The sequence below is a fragment of the Penicillium concentricum genome (assembly GCF_028827145.1).
Source record: "Penicillium concentricum strain IBT 3081 chromosome Unknown utg000006l_segment0_segment0, whole genome shotgun sequence".
Lineage (NCBI taxonomy): Eukaryota > Fungi > Ascomycota > Eurotiomycetes > Eurotiales > Aspergillaceae > Penicillium > Penicillium concentricum.
The window spans coordinates 3816223-3838274 of record NW_026622759.1 but is presented as its reverse complement, the minus strand read 5'-3'; the positions used below and the strand labels follow the sequence as shown (position 1 = coordinate 3838274).

At 45.8% G+C, this 22052-nt stretch overlaps 6 protein-coding genes across 6 annotated transcripts; 2 read left to right on the top strand and 4 right to left on the bottom strand.

Annotated features, from left to right (window-relative positions):
* Positions 1-646: 646 nt before the first annotated feature.
* Positions 647-1924, bottom strand: N7517_011708 (kinase-like protein; the record flags this gene model as incomplete). The annotated part of the gene is made up of 1 exon (XM_056729431.1): positions 647-1924. The coding sequence occupies one exon, from the start codon at positions 1922-1924 to the stop codon at positions 647-649; it is 1278 nt and encodes a 425-aa protein (XP_056575246.1).
* A 464-nt stretch (positions 1925-2388) lies between these two features.
* On the top strand, positions 2389-2856 carry N7517_011707 (uncharacterized protein; the record flags this gene model as incomplete). The annotated part of the gene is made up of 1 exon (XM_056729430.1): positions 2389-2856. The coding sequence occupies one exon, from the start codon at positions 2389-2391 to the stop codon at positions 2854-2856; it is 468 nt and encodes a 155-aa protein (XP_056575245.1).
* A 587-nt stretch (positions 2857-3443) lies between these two features.
* N7517_011706 (NACHT nucleoside triphosphatase) lies at positions 3444-3623 on the bottom strand (the record flags this gene model as incomplete). The annotated part of the gene is made up of 1 exon (XM_056729429.1): positions 3444-3623. One exon carries the CDS (start codon positions 3621-3623, stop codon positions 3444-3446), a length of 180 nt encoding a protein of 59 aa, XP_056575244.1.
* Positions 3624-5512: 1889 nt separating this feature from the next.
* N7517_011705 (uncharacterized protein) lies at positions 5513-6021 on the bottom strand (the record flags this gene model as incomplete). The annotated part of the gene is made up of 2 exons (XM_056729428.1): positions 5513-5628; positions 5709-6021. 2 exons carry the CDS (start codon positions 6019-6021, stop codon positions 5513-5515), a joined length of 429 nt encoding a protein of 142 aa, XP_056575243.1.
* A 2204-nt stretch (positions 6022-8225) lies between these two features.
* On the bottom strand, positions 8226-9110 carry N7517_011704 (ankyrin repeat domain-containing protein; the record flags this gene model as incomplete). The annotated part of the gene is made up of 2 exons (XM_056729427.1): positions 8226-8730; positions 8938-9110. 2 exons carry the CDS (start codon positions 9108-9110, stop codon positions 8226-8228), a joined length of 678 nt encoding a protein of 225 aa, XP_056575242.1.
* Positions 9111-19009: 9899 nt separating this feature from the next.
* N7517_011703 (uncharacterized protein) lies at positions 19010-19876 on the top strand (the record flags this gene model as incomplete). Its single annotated transcript, XM_056729426.1, has 1 exon — positions 19010-19876. One exon carries the CDS (start codon positions 19010-19012, stop codon positions 19874-19876), a length of 867 nt encoding a protein of 288 aa, XP_056575241.1.
* Positions 19877-22052: the final 2176 nt, after the last annotated feature.

The window sequence follows — 22052 nt, the reverse complement described above, 5'->3', positions numbered from 1 at the left end:
TAAGCCCTAAGCCCTAAGCCCTAAAGCCCTAAGCCCTAAGCCCTAAAGCCCTAAAGCCCTAAAGCCCTAAAGCCCTAAAGCCCTAAAGCCCTAAAGCCCTGAAATTTTTAGAAGCGCATTAATGTAACAGGTCGAAATAGCAAGGGACCTAGAATTTTGGCACCATAATCTTAGCTATCTTTAAATTGGCGAGCTTTGAATTTACCAAGATACACTGTGAATTGCCTTTTCGAGTTAGTTTTGCCATTTCCGGTTTCGCACCCCAATACTCGTCATGTAACCTCACCTCTCAGACCGCCCGGCATAAAGACCCGACCCCGCCCTCCATCCCCTCACATTGGATGGATGATCTGTAGGGTCTGCATTCACGAGTACCTCAGCTTGGTTGCATGAGAGAAGGGTAGAAATATGATAGAAATATGGCGACCACAGTCTTACATCAAACAAATTCTCCCAAGCCAAAGAGATTCAGGCCATATGCCAAACGCGAACCTTGCTTGGGATGAATAAGCTCGATCTATTGTGGCAGAACGCTTTGCCGTCGTAGTCTCTTTCAGGTGCAAGCATCCTATATTTCGCAACAGACCCAGGGATACTCCCTCGGGAGCGGATAAATATGATACATGCAGTACCACCCTAGAATAACTCATACAATATCTTGGATCTTGCCATATTCAGGCAGAGCCCATTTTAGCATCCATTCTGAATCGAGAATTTGCTTAGTAGTAGGGCGATTCTCAGGTCTGAATGAGAGCATCGGCCGTAGCATGTCGAAGAAAGCTTCCCTCTCCCTTGCATCAAACGGCGGTATGCCACTATCTCGCCTAGGCTGTTGCACGCTATCCTCAAACCGATCGTCCCAAGATCGGAAAGAGTTGCGGTTCATTGGCTTACCATCCTCAGTAAATTTCAGTCGTCGCGCGTCCCACCTCCTCCACCATTCAAGCGGCAAAACACCAAGAGCATCGACATGCTCGCAGGTCATGTCGTCCTCCGTCGCGAGAAACCCTTCAAATAATGGCCGTTGGGCTATGATAGACCATATGGTACAGGCGAGAGTCCAAATATCCGATGAAAAAGACAGAGGGTCATTTGCCTCAAACCGCGCCTCGGGGGGACGGATGACAAGGGGGGTGCGAGATTCGTATTTCCGTTCTTTTGAGGGGGAAAAGGCTTCACCAAAGTCTGTAAGCAAGATCCTGGTCTCTGAAAGTGTGATTCTCTCACTCGCTTCCCCTAACCATATGGGCGCAATGCCGTGGGATGGGACACCAGGCGGAAGCGGATTGCCATCTAGACGAACAACTGGTTCTAATTCTGGTGCTCCATATTTCTCATATAATTGTTTAAGTGGGAGCTGGTCAAAATTGGGTGGAACTTTGAGAAGAATGTTGCCGAGGTGAAGGTCTCCATGGACAATTCCTTGGGCATGTATATAATCCACAACAAGAACGAGTTGTGCAGCCAATGACCGGGCTACGTCAAGCTGGAATAAGCGGATCCATGAGCCATCTTTCACCCCGGAGAGGCTAGCACTCGCCGGCGCTGTAACGTAGCAGGCATGATTGCCATTTGGGCCGTGAATGGTGAACCTATCTAGAATCGAAGGGACCATCATCTTTCCTGGATGGTTGACTGAAGGACAATGAGGACGAGTGAGCATGGAAATAATGTCCACTTCCTTTGGATTTGCGTTTGCTGTGCAAACTTTCACTGCAACGTATTCATTGAATTGTTCATCACGGGCCAGCCACGCAGTTGAATAAGACCCATGTCCCAGCTTATGAACAACTCGATATCGACCGTGAAAGTGATCTCCGATTTGAATGGGATGATAGCCCCCTGGTCGATAGTTCTCAAGTCTTTCGACTCCCTCCAGAGGCTCGTAGAGGAGACGCGTGTCAAAATCTTCGTTGGTCTCCATTAATTTGAATGCGGTGAGTGTCAACGCGCAGCGGGGTTGCTTATGATGAAGCAGTGGCATATGCCCCTTACGAAGGACAGGAGAAATGACTGGGGAACAAAAATAATGCGGGCGCAACAACCGAATGGCCAATGACAACAATTGACTCATCGCCGTATCACCGCGGAGAATTTGAGCCAAAAGAAGTTCGAAAAAGGAGGTAAAAATAAGATGACGATATGGCTGCAACGTATACCAAATTTGTCTTCCCCAGAAGTTTATTATTCAGGGGCCAACGGTCTTTCCAAGGTGATATCACGTAATAGCCGTGGCCTTGTGATCTGTCACGTGACTACAACTCGTATTTCCATCGATTCCGACCGATTTCTGTCGATAACCCATTACATTACTACTTTCCCATCGATTCTGCCTGAATCTCAGTGATATTTCGCTGGACTTCACAGTTTTTTTTGATATCAAACAAGATGGCCCGATCGTCTCAGCATGTTGCAAATCGCCCAAAGTCACTGACTGTTAATGAAGCTATTGTTAAACTCCTGGATGTTTCAGAGCTTGTGAGGAAAAGGGGGGATTTCAAGGCTACGGAAACAAAGCGTGTGAAGGGTGCTTTCAGGCACCTCAACGCCACAGCTACCGATGAAGACCCGCCACGACAACAGCATTATGTGAAGTTTCTTCAGAGACTGAAAGATATTGCAGGGGCTGCTATGGTTGCATTGAGTGCCGCAGGTCTCGGACAGGCTGCTGTTTATTCCATGACCGATCGGGTCAGGACAGAGCTTCCATTCAAAATATTAGAGCGTAGGAGTGATCTCCAAAACGCAGTGATTGAGTCCCTTGCGACTAAATATGGGAGTTCCACCGAGCCCTGTCCTGGCCAGCTCGTACACGTTACCGGTCATATCTCGTCGTCGGTTGGTAAGTGTTCTTGATGGCTATTGCGATATGCGCAGTGTAATGGTACCATGCTCACCTATAGGCAAGGCAATACGTCCCAGTTTGCACCAGCTAGTCTTACGGAACAACCTACGGGCACTACACTCCAAACGAACTCGCGTGTTACCAGTTTCAATCCAGGTAAGAAATACAGAATGTACATGTCAATATTTCTTCTCACAGAAAATCAGAGATACCCCAGACTGCAGCACGTACAGATCTATATTTACAACCATCTCCTCACTCAGCTGATGGATCAACATATTTTCTGTCATTGAATAATTCTCCAAAGCTCCAAACATCCTGTATACTTCATGTATATCCCTGACATTACCCCCTCCTTAACAACTAGGAGCTCCTGCGACGCCAAAGTTCAGTAGGCGAAGGCCGATCTGGGTTCTGACTGTGGAACTCGTACAAGAGTTCGCCACTCCCCGGGACCAGGTCCTGTTGGGGTCGCCACGAAGGAGAGTAGCCTTTCCATTTCACGTGGTATTCTAGTCTTCTCTTTCCATGTCGATTCTTGGTGATGCGTGAATCCAGTATCTTTTCAATCATCCATTCTCTTCTCTCGGTATTATCTTTATTCAATCTGATTCGGGGTTGAGTAGATTCGTTCTGGGTAGTCCTTTGGAAGGGCGCACACCCACCCGATGGTATAGGCATCGTGTCGGAGTCGCTTTCGGCATGGGGATGTTTCGGAACTAGTTTTGTTTTGTGCTGACACTGATTTCTCTGGCTGAGATGGGGGATTCCCAGCCATGTTGAATGGAGAGCAACTCGACTAAGCAGAATTTCCAGACGCGCGGGATAGTAGTCGGTGTGTCAATCAAGAACCCTCTCTGCTAGTATAACAAGAGGTCTTGGTCTTTCTTGTCCAGAACAGGGGTGTCACAAAGTGAAAGGTTGATGGAGTGGCTGTCATTTACAGTAAGGATTCTTGATGTGGTTCATGACGAGAATCAGAGCCGGACATCCAACCAGCTGAAAGAGGGGCACGTCCTCAGCCTCGTCATCATGTGACTCTAGCGCGCTAAGCAATTATCTGCGCCTTTCAGCTCGCTCACACCGTTTCCTGAATGGTTTTCTGTCGATCATACTTCCATGTGGGGGCGGGTAGTGCCGTTCCCAGGAACTAATCGACCCGATCCAAACAGTGAGATCGAATGAGAAACCCGTTACCCGAACCAGCCAATATTTTCCAGATAAAACACTTTAACCACATCGCCTGAAGAGGCCACTGTTTCCAACAATTTCAAGCGCACATCAGAAATACTATGATCGGGAGCAGAGATCATGACGGGCGTTGTCTTTCTAACTGCATTGTTTTTTGAGGCCCGCAGATTTGTGAGTGCCACGAAGCTCCCAGGAACTTCCAGATCGCCAAGTCACATGCATTTGCTAATAGTTAGCATCCCCCAGAACCTTACCCTAACATCATTTCACCTGCTCACTGATCAGAGGGGAAACTAATGGGGGAGGAGAGAGATTACCCACTAATATTGTCTCCTTACAACTGGCTCATTTGTAGGGGTCACTCTAGGTGGCAAGAGGTTGACGGAGGGAGATTCAGATTCTGCCACGTCTCCAGACGACAAGAGCATACACCCATCTTTTTGACATGTTTTCAGCATCAAACGTTCCAGAAACCCAAGAGACCGTACAGTTCTAATACAGCAGCTATTTTTATCCTGTTATTTACAACTGTAATGGATTACTGCCAAGACAGGGGTTCAGTAGAAGAGTAACTGGAATAGGCATAGCGTTTTTCGGAGGAGGGTTCGAGAAAGAATCCCTGTGTGTGTGTGTGTGTATATCTCAACCAAAACACCATTAAATTAATTCAACTAAAATGATTTATCTATCTGGACATGTTTCTCTTCTAAGCCCCGGCAATCTGCATATTCCACAAGCTCGCCCGGCTCGTGTAGCTGGCTGTAAACCCTCTGAAATCTGCTCACGATAGGCATTGATACGCGCTACTTGGGACTCAAATGGCTCTGAACGTAGCTCACGAACCTCCTGAACTGAGAGATCTCCTTCGTGGGCTATCCGCCTAGTCGACCGAGTCCGTTTTTGTTTCTGCTTCTCGTTGGCAACGCGTAATTCCTTATTTTCTTTCGCGAGTAGTATAGCACCTTGCATTGTGAGACGGAAGCCTTTAATCAGCTGGTTTAATGCACGATCTGATGGGCTTGGTGGACTTCGAGATCTTGTACGAAGTAAAGCTTTGATTGATGAAGCCTGTCGACGTAGTTCTTTCTCTGTAGCTGGTGTTTTTGGTGTAAAAATATTACAGGGGCCTGTTAATGAATTTGGAAATCCAAACGGTGATTTGCCGCCCTCCTCAAAATCGCAGGCTACAATCATGGCAATTACCATTTGCCCGACGGTATGACTCTGGATTTAAAGCAGGGTAGATACATGGCAAAGTCCGCAAAGTCACTTTTGGTAAGTGAACAAAACAACTGTATTAGAACGTGACGAAATAGCGAGTGGCTTTAGTGCAATCGAAAAAATTGAACTAAACATGACTTCAGGATGAGGCCTGATCTAGAATTCCTCCATCTTCAGGGTTGAAATAAACGCTACATCATCTCTTTCTTGGCATTGCTGAGGATTTGTGCGCCGCTTGCTCTCTCGAATAGTGTCCTATGTTTGGGCTTGAATCCCACCATATAACGGATCTAGCATTTTCATCCGTTCCTGAACTCTGACGGAACGGCGTAGCGGAATAAAAGGTTTCATGCCCGCCTCTCTCTTGCTCTCTGGAAGAGTGTCAAAATCGATAATGTCACCTTGACTTAAATTAGCTCTCCCAAGCTCCAAATCGCGTCGGAGCACTTACTGTCAAGTAAGGAGGGAGCGAACGTCTCAAGCACTTCGCGGTTGACCCAAAGGCCAACGTGCAGGTCAAACTCATTATTTCCATGCGCACTTGGTGTGGCATTTGAAAGGCGCCCAACTTTTAGTTTGTGACCTTTCTTTGCCTTACTTTCTGTTGTCTTCCAGGTGACTTCGATTCCGTATACCGACCAAGTATCGTCCAGTCCCTTGTCGAGTTCAATGGATCGAGGCAGGCTCCATCCATTGAAAACCCAGGGCAAACACGTTTCGATTTTGTTCCTTTGCTCCGATACGACCCCTTCGACAAAATACATCATTGTAGTTTTGACGACCCTGTAGCACCGGATACAGGATATCATCTTCAAGGGAGCAGAAATATGCTATTTTCCATTGGTCAGCATGCTTAAAAAACTCAGATAGATATGAGCAAATATGCTTACCTTTCTCATAGTTGATCAGTCACCTATTATCTGAGCAATGAAATTGTCAAAATCAAGAACTTTGTAGGTGCTATTGCCTTTATAGGTCGACGTCGCCAAGACCAATGATCTGCTTATGCAATGAATAGCCTTCTAGGAGCGATAGCATAAGTTCCTAAGAACTTTGGGGTAATTTCTTCCCCCTGGGTAGCAGAAACTAAAGGGCCCACACATTTCAGATGGGCATTCTAGAAAGGACCAAGCTCCCAGATACTACAGTATCACGATACACTGACTAATTTAACGGCTGCCTGGTGGTGATTCATCGTTACTTTCTGAGCTTGGTTTATTGCTTTAACCCCCCTGTGGATATCGTAAAGCCTAGACCCCACCCAATATAGATAAGGGTTGAAAAATAATCTCTTCCAGACTACAGAAGGCCTTCCTATGCGCATAGTCCCTGCCAGTGTAAATACCGCAATCCTTTTTATAATCGTACTTTCTCCTAGCGAAATAAAAGCGGAATAGAGACAGGTTCAAACCCAGATATGGAAAAGGTACAGAACTTGAAAAACATGAATAAGCATCCGCACTGGATAAGAAATTTGTTGCAGATGTCTTTCCGAACTATATTTCATATTAGCAAATTGATCGATACATTTGTTATAGTGGACTTACGAGTGCTTTGGAGCCATTCAACTTCTCCCTGTACTAGCAAACTGTATACCGGCGTACTCCCAATAATCAGAGCTGGAACTACTGCCATAGAAGCCAAATAAAGGAGACGAGGACGATGATTGCTGTCACAGTAGAGATGTTTCCGCGTTCAGACCCTGCGCCGTTAAATTCAGAATTGCTCCCTGAATCAAACTCCTAGTGAATCCTACAACCAAAGTTCCACACAGCCATTCCTTCCCTGAAATCGCATTTTTAATTTGACCCCTTATTTCACCCTCAACTACGCTCATCAGGTATTTTGCACTCAAAACTTACATAACTATTCCTGGAAAATATTCTTAACAACATCAATTTTGCAATATGACCACTGTAAATCCAGCAATTGGAGAGAAATGCATATGCCAGGCTTTGCGCGGGCTCGAAAATTCGTGCACACAGCCAACAAGGCGAGCGCGTACACAATAAATGATGGACTCTCTAGGAAAATGACTGCTGCCTTCTGTGAGACCTACAGACCGAGGCTACATGGTTTGACGACAGCCCTTGACTCCTCAATGGGGCAATGGCGCCCAAAAGGTATCACATTCAGCTAGTGCATCTGTTTCAATACCACGGAAGCCCAAAGCTCATGTACAGTAGGATTAGCACAAGCCGTTGCACTGCTAATTTCCTGGCCTAGAGATGAGCTCGTTAGGTCTGTCCTTGGTAGCTATCACTAGAGAATGATGAGCAGTAGACAACTGGCCGCGGTGGAAAGTCTGCTGTTACAGTACCGTATTGCACTCAGAGAACCCGATCGCCGTGAACACATCAATTGAAATCTCTTTCTATAAACTAGCTGAAACCTAGAAGCTTCGCAAATAAACCTTGACATGTCCATGGTTGCGTTCCTTGGCGATGGCATACGCCGTCTGGCCATTTGAATCTTTCAGTCGCTTTTTCACACCACGCTGATTGGCCAACAACTGTACAACCTCATAATGCCCACCAGCCGCACTCCACCAGAAAGATGTTCTCCCCTGGTCGTCCACCACATTCACATTTATTTTGGGATGCTCCAATAACATTTTGGCAATTTCAAAACTACCTCGAGCTAACGCAAACATGAGCGCAGTAAAGGAGCAACGGCCTTGATCATTGATCAACAAAGATTCTTCGTAGCTGAGAAGGAGATGGACAATGTCGACGTGCTCCATGATTATTGCGACCTGAAGTGGCGACGTCCCCGATGGACTTTTTTGGTTAATGTCGGCTAAATTTTGCAAAAGAAATCCCACCATTAAAAATTGTCCTACGCGACATACTAACCAGAGTGGCGGAAATGCATCGGCAGATTAAGGGCTGTTATGAAGCCCCGGCTATCGGAAGAGGACTTTGATCAAGTCTAAGGAGCCATTTACAGCAGCCTTTGCCAAAGGTGTCTAGCCCAGCTTGTCGGCGCAATTGAGGTCCAGATCTGTTTGCTGCAAGAGGAGCTCAGCCAGTTTTGTGTCAGAATTGTTCACTACATACCAGATTGCGGTGCGTCCATTCTCATCTTGATAATTAAGGTTGATGCACGGACTCAAAAGCAAGGCTTCAATGATAAGTATTCTTTTGTTAATAGGGAGAAAACGACCGTGTCCTTTGACAGCCAGAAGCAACGGAGTTTCCTGTCGGTGGTTGAGACAGTTGGCATCAACTCGCGGATTTCGTACAAGCATATGGATTGCTCCATAGTCGCCAATTTCTGTCGCTAGGTGCAGTGGTGTTTGGCCATGATGGTCGCAGATGTTGAAATTTGTCCGCTCATCAGACAAGAGAAGTTGGAAGATGTAGGTTTGGCGACAGGTCAGCGCAATTGAAATGGGCGCATTTCCGTCCAGGGATTGGTTATTGAGATCAATATTCTGTATATTGAGGAGTCGTTCGACAATTTTCACGCTTCTATGCAGAACAGCGATCGAGAAGGCACTTTCTCCCAAAGTATTACGCTATATGACTTTCACTGAATGATAGCTTAAGAGCAAATCAACAGCGTCTGCGTATCGCAATTTTGTAGCCAACATAAGCGGTGTAAGGCCAGAAAACGGTTGGTTAATATCTGCCTTTTCCCAACCCAGAGAGTGCTGGATGATGCCTAAGTTTCTATACTCGATTGCCCAATGAATTGGCGGGGTGTCTTGGAAGTCTATGCAATCAAAGAGGCTCTTTGTGAAGACGACGTTGGATTCTCGAGATATGAGACGCAGACTTCGAAGGTCCTTCTTGTCGATGGACTTGCCAATCCACAAAAGCAATTCTAGTGGAAGTCCCAAAAGCGGCATATTGGCAGATTTCGTGAACGTATAGGTAACGACTACCTATACAGATGATAATAAAAGGATGGCTAAGAGTAATATCTCAGAGAGAAGTCTGTCACCGCCAGTAGTTGGCTGAGCAGCGTGGGAGACGCAATTCTTTGAGGCAGTGGGTTCTATTTGAATATTTTTTGAGGGCATATCATTGATACGGATTTATTTAGAAGTGGATGTCGAGTCACCGGCTTCTATAATCGTGATACTTACTCCTGGGATCCTGTGACTGGTTCCTAGGGGCCCTAAGGATCCTGGAATACGTTATAGTGTTCCCAGGAAACACTCACCCATTCCTGGGAGTTATGCATCGTATTTTCGGGGATATACATGAAGAATACAAGCTAAATTGAGATGTGAGCTGCGGGACCCACATGGTGTATATGGATCCCCTGAACGCGAGGAAGCCTCTCTCTTTTGCTGCCTCGCGCTACGTCTTGTATCTAGAGTCGACTATAGATTTCCTTGATATTGATTATGCATCTAGAAGACGCTGTTCTCATCTACGTATACGTGAGACTGTCATATCCCAGGAGCAAGCAACATGATCCTAGAAGCTTGTGGCTTGACATCCAAAGTAGACGGACGATCTTATACCGATGACGCAGACGTTTACATCGCAAGAACGTCAGCAATGCATAAGCCATGTCTTCGGAGATAGTTTAAATAGAGGCCATTGGCCTTGAAAATCTGTATCTGACAATTATCTTATCTCTCCTACAAGAAGTGACAAATCGTCCGAAAAGCCAAAGACGATAAAGATGCCTCCACGGAGAAGACGTTTGGCGTCGCACCGTCCGAACCCATCCCCCTTACCAATCGTTTGTCAAGGTCAGTCTGCAATTGAAGTAACACGGCAGTTCCGAATTAACATCGACTCAGGCACGCAACATCCAAATCAAAAGCTTAAGGGAATCATTACGAGCATATATACTAAGATGTCAAAATTGCAACAAAAACACTACGAGGCAACTATTATGCTACAAAACTGCGACAACATGTTACGGGCCCACGCAATGGACAAAGTCAGCTTGGAGAAGCAGAACCAGTGTTTTATTAAACATATCAAGATAGCTCAACAAAACGCTTGCGACCTAGAGCTCAAGAATCGGGAACTCGAATACCAACTGGCAAAGGAGAGACAGCAGAACTCCAAACAACATAAAGGAAGGCAAAGTTAAAGATTTACTATTGAAGTCACAAAGTTTGCCTTACCGATCGCACTCTAGGTATTCGGGTTTACCAGCTTTCGAGGTCCTCACCAGCGAGGCTCTGAACAGGAAGAAAGAAGAGGTTTCCGGAGAAGATCAATGACGCCATAAATGATGGCCAGGTAAACAGGGTACTACATCCATTAGAGCTAGAATGCTCAATTCTGTGGATTAGGACATACGAAGGATCATTTTATTGCGGCGACCGTTCTGAAACGGGATTGTGTGAAAGGCAGGCAGTGCATTACTTTGCCTAAGCCCGCAAGAAACAGACTGTAAACAGATGGAGGCGATGTATTACCTAAATCAAAGTCGTTTCAGAGTTTTGTATCAACACAATGTTGCAATTTCAGTATGCGACGATAGAAAGTTTGTGATTGCCCACCAATAAATCCCTTAACCCCTATGTCCCTAGAATTCGTGCAAGAACAAAGGGGACTTCAACTAACCCTATGCCCGGATTGCCAGCTACGGTGCTTACTAGATTAGCTCTGTGTTGTAGGTTCCAACGTCATAACAAGAAAATGGCTTAGAGTTCAATAAGTCTGTTTTATGCTCTTTATTTGTCGCTAGTCATTCCCAGACAACATTGTCCCTCCTAGGAACCACCGGGTCTCCTGGGGGCCTAATACAAGCTCCTAGGAACCGAATGGATGCTCCTAGGAACGGCACGGGTAGTCCTAGGAGCCCCTGAGCTCCCGGGAACTTAGAATTGGGCCCTAGGAGCTTGTATTAGGCTCCCGGGACTCGGTGGTTCCTAGGAGGGACAATGCCGTCTGTGAATGACTAGCGACGAATAGAGAGCACATAACAGACTTATTGAACTCTACGCCATTCTCTTTAGACAACGCGAGATAGGTGGCTTCATGACGTTGGAACCTATAATACAGAGCTAATCTAGTAAGCACCGTAGCTGGCAATCCGGGCATAGGGTTAGTTGAAGTCCCCTTTATTCTTGCACGTTAACCACAAGCCAGTCATACAGATTCCGACTACAGTGCATACACTACTGACCACGGCGTTACTACTCGCTACCTTCGTCCTTCTCGTGTTATCTTGTCGAGCAGTTCAGAAAAACTCATACACCAGAGCCTCGAAGCCTCCTTAACCATATCAGCTGATGGTCTGCTTTCCACTATTTGCGCTTTTCTCGTGCTTAATCAAGATTATGGTCACAGTAGTTAGTACTTATATTGATCACCCACTGCGAGTCGTCGTACTCTTCCTCCTCTTTTTAGATTACCTAGGCTTAGCTTCTCTACAACGGCCTATCCTCGGACTCGATAACAACTGCGTTGCGCTTTATATTGCACAATTGAAGTGGCAGCTATTCTTCTTCTAATTGCAGTCTTAGGGGTTCTTCTGTCCTATTGGCTGCTATCGCCAGAGGTAAATCCTCACCTTTGCGCCATCAATTTCCGAGTCACCACCGGCATTTCCACCGCTAATCCCTGACCCCTATATTTCCAATTGCTTCAAGAACACATCAAAAATTACATATGTTGACTCTGTGCTATCGTGTGAAATTTTTCGCGACTAGATTTGACTAGTCTTCGGACAAACTAACGACCGTTCGTTGAACACGGTCATAAAACTGCAGGAGGCTGGTGACCCTTCGTTTTCAGCTTTGACCGAAAACCAAGACCACCCGACAAAGGCAAGGATCGCTTCAACGTTTTATTCTTCAACGAAGTCAAATCATTGAGGGCTAGTGCTTTGAAATTTAGAAGAATATACAACATGCAATAAACGGTTGGCTCGCGTAGCGAAGCCCCACGCTGCTGACATAGGCTGCTGAACACATTGTGCCGGTGGAGACGACTAGCCCGGTTGTCTTAACCTGCCCTCAGAAAAGAATAGCCTATGCTTTGGACCTACCCTTTTACTCAAAATTAACAGTTTCTAGACCATCACTTAGTTCCCGCTCGTTTTCAGCTTTAACCGAAAATCAAGACCACCTGACCAAGGCAAGGATCCCTTCAACGAAGTCAAATTATTGAGGGCTAGTGCTTTGAAATTTTATACAACTTGCAATAAACGGTCGGCTCGCGTAGCGAAGCCCCACGCTGCAGACATAGGTTGCTGTGAACACATTGTGCCGGTGTAGACGACCCGATTGTCTTCACCTCCCTCAGAAAAATCGCTTGCCCTGTTCATTTAGATCTGCCCTTTTTCTCAGAATCAATGTTTTCTAGACATCACTTAGTTCCCGCTCGTCGAAGTTGATCTTTTCTACTTGCCGTTAACCGCTGTTCCCACGGAAACCGACCGACCCATTGTTGAACATTTTGTGAGATATCAACGTAAAAGTTTTTATTTGCCAATTTGTGACCTCGATTTTTACATTGAGTATCATGTTTAGCTTCAACAATTTCGTGCGCCATTCTGTCCTTTCAACGAAATTCACTTCCCACCCACTCCAACACGTAGACTCTGGTTCACCGTCCTGGAAGTTTCTCATCCAACCGGAAGGCCAAAGTCCACCCTTTCAACCGTTGTAGTTGATAAGTGCATTTGGTTGCCTCATTTTAATTTCTATCACTCAGTTTCTTCCTATCGGACTAAGCTATATGCAGTGCATTACTTTGCCTGAGCCCGCAAGAAACAGACTGTAAACAGATGGAGGCGATGTATTACCTAAATCAAAGTCGTTTCAGAGTTTTGTATCAACACAATGTTGCAATTTCAGTATGCGACGATAGAAGGTTTGTGATTGCCCACCAATAAATCCCTTGACCCCTGTGTCCCTAGAATTCGTGCAAGAACAAAGGGGACTTCAACTAACCCTATGCCCGGATTGCCAGCTACGGTGCTTGCTAGATTAGCTCTGTGTTGTAGGTTCCAACGTCATGACAAGAAAATGGCTTAGAGTTCAATAAGTCTGTTTTATGCTCTTTATTTGTCGCTAGTCATTCCCAGACAACATTGTCCCTCCCAGGAACCACCGGGTCTCCTGGGGGCCTAATACAAGCTCCTAGGAACCGAATAAATGCTCCCAGGAACGGCACGGGTAGTCCCAGGAGCCCCTGAGCTCCCGGGAACTTAAAATTGGGCCCTAGGAGCTTGTATCAGGCTCCCGGGAGACTCGGTGGTTCCTGGGAACGATGAGGCCGCTCCTGGGGCAGCAAGCTGGTCTCCAGGAGTACCCAGAGAGGTTCCTAGGAGCGCATGTTGCTCACCTGGGAGCGCATATCGCCATCCTGGGACGAGCAAGTTTCTACGTAATCATGTTGAACTCGTAGATCGGTCCCACGCTTTTTTATATCAATTTTGTCCACAGGCCAACCATAACTAAGAATTAAATATCACTCAGGAGCTGTAATATAATACAATTTAAAACATACATGGTACGTTACATTACACTAATTAATTACTTACTAAGTTTTATTATTCGTCTGTGGCGGTGCAGATTATGTAACTATAATGTAACTATCTGTTTCCATGTAACAAGCTGGCTGTATTGGGTTTTCGCCAGAACAGCCAACAAGTTGCTTGCATTGCTAGTCTTCACGGTCTATTACCTGTTGCCCACTGCATTTATTTTCCGGATAGGTCCAATCAAATACGACTAGAAATAAGAACTCGACTATCATCTAAGGGGTTATCCGCGGGCTCACGTAAAAAGGAAGCTCATCATGCTTCAAACTTATGCGCTGAAAGTGTAGGGTATTTGCCCCTCGAGTTTAACGTACATGCGTTTACTCTCTAAATAACGAGGCCGCGATTTTACAGGAACTTCAGCCATTCAATTCTAACTGATCTGTTATTCTCGCACAGCTAGGAACTTTCCGATGGTGTGACAAGGAGTCTAGTTAGGTCGGCGAGGGTTAGACTTCGCGGCTGAATAGCAAATTTTGTACAGACTGATAATAACCAAGCACAAGTGAAATATTATGATTGAAAATATGATTCAGTTGCCCTTTCAATTGGCCCCAGATCTGGTGCATCTCTAAGAAGGCTTCAATTCCATCCAAGCCTATCGCAGTAACGCCATATCAATATCCGCGAAATGAGGCCCGATCTATCTCAGGGTCAGCTTCTATCTCTATAGGTCACGCAACTTTCGTTTGTTTTTTGCATTAAGCCTCTACCGGGGCTTACAGCTGTTCAAACTATTAGAATGATACTGGAGCGACTGAGTTTGTGCCTTGAATCTAGTGAGGGTTCTACGAGGGCCACTAGGAGGGGCTTAATCATCAACAGACAGGTTTCCCTCGCTACCTTCTCCCCGTGTAAGTGGATAACTTGGATAACTCTCCCACTCAAATTCCGCAGTAACGGCTTGGTCACAGGTCGACAAAGAGGTGAGACATTGCAGTCCTTTCCTCTCATTGGCTTCAGTGACAGCACAGTATCCAGAAGGCTGACTAGCAAAGCTTAGAGCGGGAGGTTGCGGCTGTTTTATGCCTATAACGGACATTTCGGTGGCCTCATCCTCTTCTAGTGGGAAAATAAGTGAATTTGGCTGGATAACAACTAGGTCACAAGATTGGCGTGCATTATCGGTGTTGAATTCGGGAGGTTCGAGGATTCGAGGATCAATGGCCTCAAGGCCTAGAGTTGTTGGCCCCGAGCTAGGTGTGGGACTTGCCTCCAAGAAGCATAGTTCCACTAAGTTGCTTCTGCTCCTCGTGCTATATTTGTCACACATACTTAGCCCCGAGTATTATTCCAGATTGTCTTCGACAAACGGAAGCAAGACCGGGACGGGGACAAATGATTCTTCTGACACGTGCTCACGCTCATAGCACGGAGGTGTGTAATGATAAAATCTGATCTTCTTAGGATGCTCCTCTCCTAGTTCTGTTGAAGAGCATTATGATTCTACCTTGCAAGTGCGCTTCCTTTTGTTAGGTAGCTTTGGATCTTACCATATGGTTTCCTTTAGCCCATGCGCATCGTGTAGGTGATTTCGAAGGTCACGCTCATTTTTAAAGATTTAAGAGCATCCGCATATCGGCTTTTTCTTGAAGTGCTAAATCTCAGCCATGTGCTACCCTTCAATGTGTTCCCTCAGGTTGTCACTTCGCAGCCAGGATCGCAAACGGGTTTCTGCGGAGAGATTCAGGTTCGGGTCCTATAAGCAAAAGGGGCAATAGCCCGGGCGAATAACGGTATGGCGATAGATAATTACTTCGCAGTGCTGGATTTGCCATGACTAGAGATAGGAATCGCAATGCTTCCGCCATTGACTCGACAAAAACCATTCCATACATTCATAGCAAAACCGCATCTCTGATTCTAATACTTAAAGGTCAGAAGCTTTCTCACGCCGAACACATCCGTGAATATAGGCACTTCTATCACACTTCCTCAGACTAGCGGAGTTAGTATTGGCCATGTCATTATTCAGCCAGGGCACTCACCTTACAATGTTGATATGGCACCCTTTTGCAGGACAAAGCCCATGAACCGGACTTTGATTTAGGAGGTATACCACATCAAAATCACGGGCACACTACGTCTATAGATCTTAGACAAGAAGAAGTTTTTCGTCAAAAGAAAGCTCCTTGGTGCAGGACATAGCTGTTACGATTCGCGCAACCTCGGGCATAATCAACATTTAAGCGCGTGTGCGAATATCATTTTCCAAATAAGTCGGCTCTTCTTTTCCTCGATTAATAATTTTCTGGTCTCTTTTCTCCTGTACCCACCGATTTTGATATTGCTTAAGTTCGAACAGACGATGCCGAACGAGCGCCTTCCTATATTCCAAATTCATGTTCTTAAGGGAATCCTCGTCGTGGTTCTACGAGAATGATTCGATCTGGGCTCTCATTTCCACCATATCTGGTTTTTCCAAAATACTCCCTTTGATCTCTGCTAGCAACTCGCCTAGCAAGCCACGTTCGTAATATTAAACATAACCTTAAAAGTACTCGATATGATCGGATTGGTCTTCCTCATCTAGAACGGCTCCCACTATATCTATGGAGGAACAGTGGGCTTGATAATGCTCCGGAAAGGTGCCTAGGCCCCGATGCGCCATAATCTAACTAACAGGTGCAGAGCCATTTCTCTCTATAGAAATCTTAGTATGAAGATCTCTCTCGAGTGTCTATTGATTGTTTTGTGTGGTGTAAGGGGCTTACTTTCGATTTTTTTCCCAAGGCCTCGTCGTATACAATGGATAGTTGCCAGTTCACCAAAGTACCCTACAGCATTAAAAATCTGACGCAGGCAAGAACAAAATTTTTGTTTCGTCAAAGGTGTCTCCTAAGGCCCGTCCGCCGTGGCATGCCTAAGAACTGGTTTATCCAAGTACTCTTCCTTCCATCGCAAATAAATCTCGCCATTTAAAAGATCAAACTGCGCTAGATCATCCACGGTATCCACCCCATAAATAGCACCGTGTGCTAATACAAGGGAGAAAAGAAGGTAGCCCGACGCAAATTGCGGCCTATTGCTATCCCGGATACCGATTCCGAATCTAGAAGCACCAGTTAATAAAGCCCCAGTATATTCGACAATTATACCACTAGGTCCTTCTGACTCACACTATATATTTTTCACATCGATGATTTTTGAGCCACTTCTAATCCACCTTCCAACCCACCGCCCAACGAGCTGTGGATAAAGGAAATAGTACCAATTTAATATGCTAGAATAGAGGTTAGTGTTATATAATATCGCTAGGGTAAAGAAGCTTACTCTATATCGAAGACCTCTTTCGTGTTTGTCCTCACTAGAGGGTACAAAAGCTCCGACTCTTACTCCAGTGAAGAGGAACAGCTGGAGAGCAAACAAGATAACGACTTTAAGCAGTCCCGGAATGAAAGTTTGGTGATCAGTCTGCCACAAAGACGAGACTGCTCTCAAAAAATCATGCCTTATGAAGTTAAGTTTCTCTTTCTTTTGGTCTACAACGACGCCATCTGCCGTCAAGGTTTTTTTGATCCACTACATCGAGGTTAGTTTATGATGGTCTCAGAGGGGAAGTTGCGAATATACCAACCATTTTTATTTCCTTTCGATCATCTGGGATGATTTTACTTTTTGTGAATTGTTCAAATCCACCAAAGAATTGTTCGGCATACGCACTCACGGTTCTTACCGTAGGTAGCCCATCATCGTTCAGTCGCCCTTGAGTAGAACTTACGTACCAGCGAATGTACGCCTTAATCATCTCATGAGTTGGAGCCGGAGAACCAAGGGAGGTTTGGTAATATTCAAACCCATTCTCCGGGTCTACAGTGAAACTAAAGGAAGGTCAGCTGAATTTAGAATAGGAAAGGGATTGCCACTTCAGATACGGCTTAACTCACTCGAGCCAGAGGTTCATAGTTTCTTGATGTAATTTGTTGGTCTTAGGGAGCCTTTTATCTTTCTCCCGAATTAAGTCCTCCTCTCTATGGACCCCAGGAGTATAACCATTCTTTTCTCGCTGTAGACGGCGCCTCTCCTTGGCGATTCCATCGCGCTTGGCAAAAAATTCTTTTCTGCCCATAATCAAGTGCGGTGCGACCTGGAGGTAGGGAATGTATTCAAAGTAAAAGAATGCGATATTAGATCATATACCAAATAAAAAGTGCTTAAATAGAAGGCGTGTTGATTATTACATGCTAAAGCTGGCACACGGTCTATCTTTATATTTGGGACTTTGAGCTCGAGCCGCTCTGAATGAATTAGAAGACAGAAGAAAGACATCATGAAACGGATGGAGTTCTCCGCTCTTTCCTGCGCCCCTTCGTCATAATATGTCTTCTTGATGAGGTGTAGTGCGCCGGAAAATGAGGGCAGCAGCAATGCTATCAACGAACTAACTATCACAGTATAAACGACCCTGTGGGGGCTAATCCCTTCTGGGTATAGTCTGAGGTGGGCTGAGTGCATCAGTGTTGCTCACTGATTGGACACTGAGCATCACTGAGTAATCAGAGAGCATCCAATGAGCACTCACTGAGCACTCACTAAGCATCAGTCATCCTGCACGTGACTGATCTGAGCATGATCACTGATCTGAGCCCGTGCTGACATCTACTCAGTGAGCCTAAGCCTGAGCACCCTCATAAAAGCGGCGGCAGCTCAAATAGGAAAGCCCCACCCGCCAGGGAATATCCGGTACGTATAGGTGCATGTGTACTGAACTAGATACTCTATCCAAATGCATCTGTTTCCTTTAGAATTTGATTTCAGTGAACCGGAGGACTGAAACAGATGGATTAATCTCACCAGCTATGAGTAAGGGTCTACTGAGTCTAGTTTTATATAATAAACGAAATTGGCTGTTTGCGGCATCATGATGAATTGGTACAGTTATGGACGAAAGACAGAAAAAGGTCCCCTTGAATAGTATAAAAAGATCCTCAATTCCAGCGCAATAAATCCCGAAAACTAACGGGATACATGTCCTTCACCTTCAATTTTCCCCGACAAGGTTTCGAGAAAGGTGAAAAATTCAGCTGATACGGATTATCCCAAACAAGTAGGTGTTGCCTTATCAAAAAGAGTACGACAGCTTATCTTTTAAGAATCCCTCATAGAGACTAAAAGAGGAGAATAATTTCCATCATGGGTGGTTTTGGCTTGAAGAAATTTACCAGAGATCCGGGTAAAGCACTGGAAAATGCAGCGAAAGCTGAACCAGCTCGGTAGGCTCTTGCTGCCGCTGCTGCCGTGTTGGCCTTCGATGGAGCGGACGAGAGTGATGAGGACTTACCGATGGATCCCGTCGTAGATATGTACGACAATTACGAGAAGACATCCAATGTACTGGAGCAGAAGGCTGCAATCCTTGAAGACCCCAGTGCGAGCATAATCAGTCCTGTTGTGAGAATACAGTCGCGTATCAAAAAGCTGACTGGACTGTGGATGAACCCAATTGCTGTCACTAGCAACACTCCAGATACATCTGATATGCATAGAGATCTTTCCAGCTTTCTTTCGATTTCTGGGGTGCCTTCTACAATTGAAGTTTCTCCAGGTCAAGCGGAGGACGTCGCTGCGCTTGTCTCCAAAGCCATCTTTGCGAATGCTCCTCTTGCTTTCGGAGACCTAGCAGATGACACTGACCCTGTCACTGTCAGCTCTTTTAGCTTGAAGAGTCATGCCCAGGATTGCGCTATTCAAGTGAGACACGCTTTCTACACTATTCCTCTCCCTCCCTGTTCCCCCAATGGCGCGTGGCACAGCACCATTAACGTTAAGTTGACGACGACCAAAGACTTTCGCAGAGCCCAAGCGTCGAAAATCCCTCTTATTAGTACCGCAGCAGATGTGAATGCCACCCATCTGGATCTTTCGTGGATTGCCACTGTGAAAGTTGACTGGGCTACCCGGCGGGCTGCTGAAGAAGCTGCCAGGGAATTTCAAAAATTATTCTCGGAATCTCAAAGGGACTTTGTAATCGACTTCAACTCTGTCGTTGGCGGCGACCAGCTGCTCAAGATTAAGGGACCCAAAGGCGTCTCCCCAGCGGAGATTAAAGTCTGTCACGGATGTCGTCAAGAAGATACTGGAAAAAACATCGACGTCGAAGGCTGGTCTACTGGCATACCCAGCAGTCACGATTTCCGAGTCTGCCCTTGACCTGGATAATTGAGGCGACAACTCATAATTGAGGAACGAAAGCCTGGAAAGTGTTTTAGCTCCGGATGTGCTGAGGTCTGTTCTTGTGGAGCAAGGTCCTGTCTGCTGTGTTCTCGTCAATTTCCGGTTGACATGAAAAGTTCTATCATTTAAATTGTTAAATGTGTTCTGCGAATTATTTTTATCACGCGAGTCCAGATTGATATCATCATACTTTCAGTGATTCCTGTGGAGTTTTCATCACACGTAGCGTGAAATGGGAAGGAGCTAGTAAGACCAGTTCTAATACACCAAATCCTCAGGCAATTGTCTGGAGATAGTGCAGAATATCCGAGCTTGTCGAATATAGGCTTTACGCACTCCCGCCATAGCTATGCTAGAAATTCCCGGTATGCTTTATTCTTCACACCTCGTCGGCCAAGCTGAGTCAACCCTTGATTAGTCTAATTTTGTGTTTGGACGGAACAAAATCGAGAAAGCGGGACCAAGCTAAATCCCGCTAAAGAGACGATTATAGGATCACTTGTTAGGCCTGTGACACTCACGACGATAATACCCCCTCGTTGGCAGTAATTGTCATTTGCTCCGCAGTAAGGCCTTACTAAAAGAAGCAAGCAACAGAACTCTAGCCAGAACAGTAGATTGCGGACATTACCATATACTGTGATATTCCATGAGCTGAAGAATACCTTTCAGTTGGCGGTGGTTGGCAAAGGAAATATGTCTAGGCCGAGAATGAGAGTTGAAATCTTGAAGCCGCCTCGCATATTGTCTGCTGATTCGTAGAGATCCACTATCGACTCCATGGAATTTCACCGAATTCTTGTACGCATTGCGTAACTTCACTAGAAATATAGAGTACGATACAAAGAGTATTTTACGATGCTCCTCAATTCAATGCGGCCCGCTCAATGATTGATCTACGCTAAGGCCTCGGCCGGTGGGGCCAGAACAGGGTGATTGAGTGTGCACTGGTCAAGCCGATTTCGAGAATGACTATAAGGGAGGTCAGGAACCGGGCGTACCTGTTGACCCAGCTACGCACAGGCCACAATTGGTTATCCACCTACGCCAAGGCCTTTGGCCTCCGAGACGACGACCAGTGCGTGTGCGGCGCACAAGAAACAGTCACCCACGTTCTGGTGGACTGTCCAGAATTAAGGGATATCAGAAGAGGATTACGGTGCGAAGTAGGGGATGCGTTTAAAAGCATCTCGAGTCTGCTGGGAGGCTCAACTGAAGGTAAGAAAGGTAAACCAGACGCCGTCTCGTGGGCTAGGACGGTCAATGCCGTGCTGGACTTCGCCGAGGCGTCACAACGGCTTCAGAGTCGCGCGCCACAATTGCAGCCTAACATTGGGAACGGCAATCAGGCCATGACAGGCCTTGACGAGGCTCTAAGTTCGTTTTCAGGAAGTGGTACACTCAACTTGTACGCACAGGGATATATATATACTAGTCGTATCCTGCATATCGCTTTCAAAGTTGGATTCTAAACATAACCCACTAGGCTGAGTGCGGATTCGTATTTTAGTCTAGTTGGGAAATCAACTTTCAATTGCGAGGGGTCAGGATAAATGATATCAACCAACCAACCAACCAACCGACTATAACGGAAAGCTTTAATTTCCGGTATATAGATATTCCAGCAGATTTTCAATGAGAGTAGGGTCTTTATCATTCAGATTAATCGGATGCTCGGCCTCCTGGGAGTCCTCGCGGCGTCAGTCCGGTCTTAACAAGATTTGACACGTGGAATCATATCACCTTAAACCCGGCATACATGTATTACCTCACTTCATGCTGAGTGCTGACTGTTAGTGCTCAATCAGAGACGTCCCATCTTATGAAAATATCCATTTGCTGGCAATGGTGGTCATTTCAGTCAATGCTAAGCTACCGGAATCGAAAGTTGACCAAGTTTGACTGGTTAACCTGGGGGCCTTTTAGCCGTCCGCTTGCCGGAATAAGCTTAATACCCAGGCAGTTCAACAGATATACGGATTCATTTGGTCTTGGCGCTCATAGGAAGCTTCTTGCATTTAGGTTTCTTCCACGTAAACAACTGGTTGATGATACTATGCAGGCTCCTCTCGCTCGGCTTCGGCTGAGCGGATTATTCCTTGTAATGCTTGAAGAGGTCCTGATTGTCCAAGTATGGCGAAGAAACGTCTGG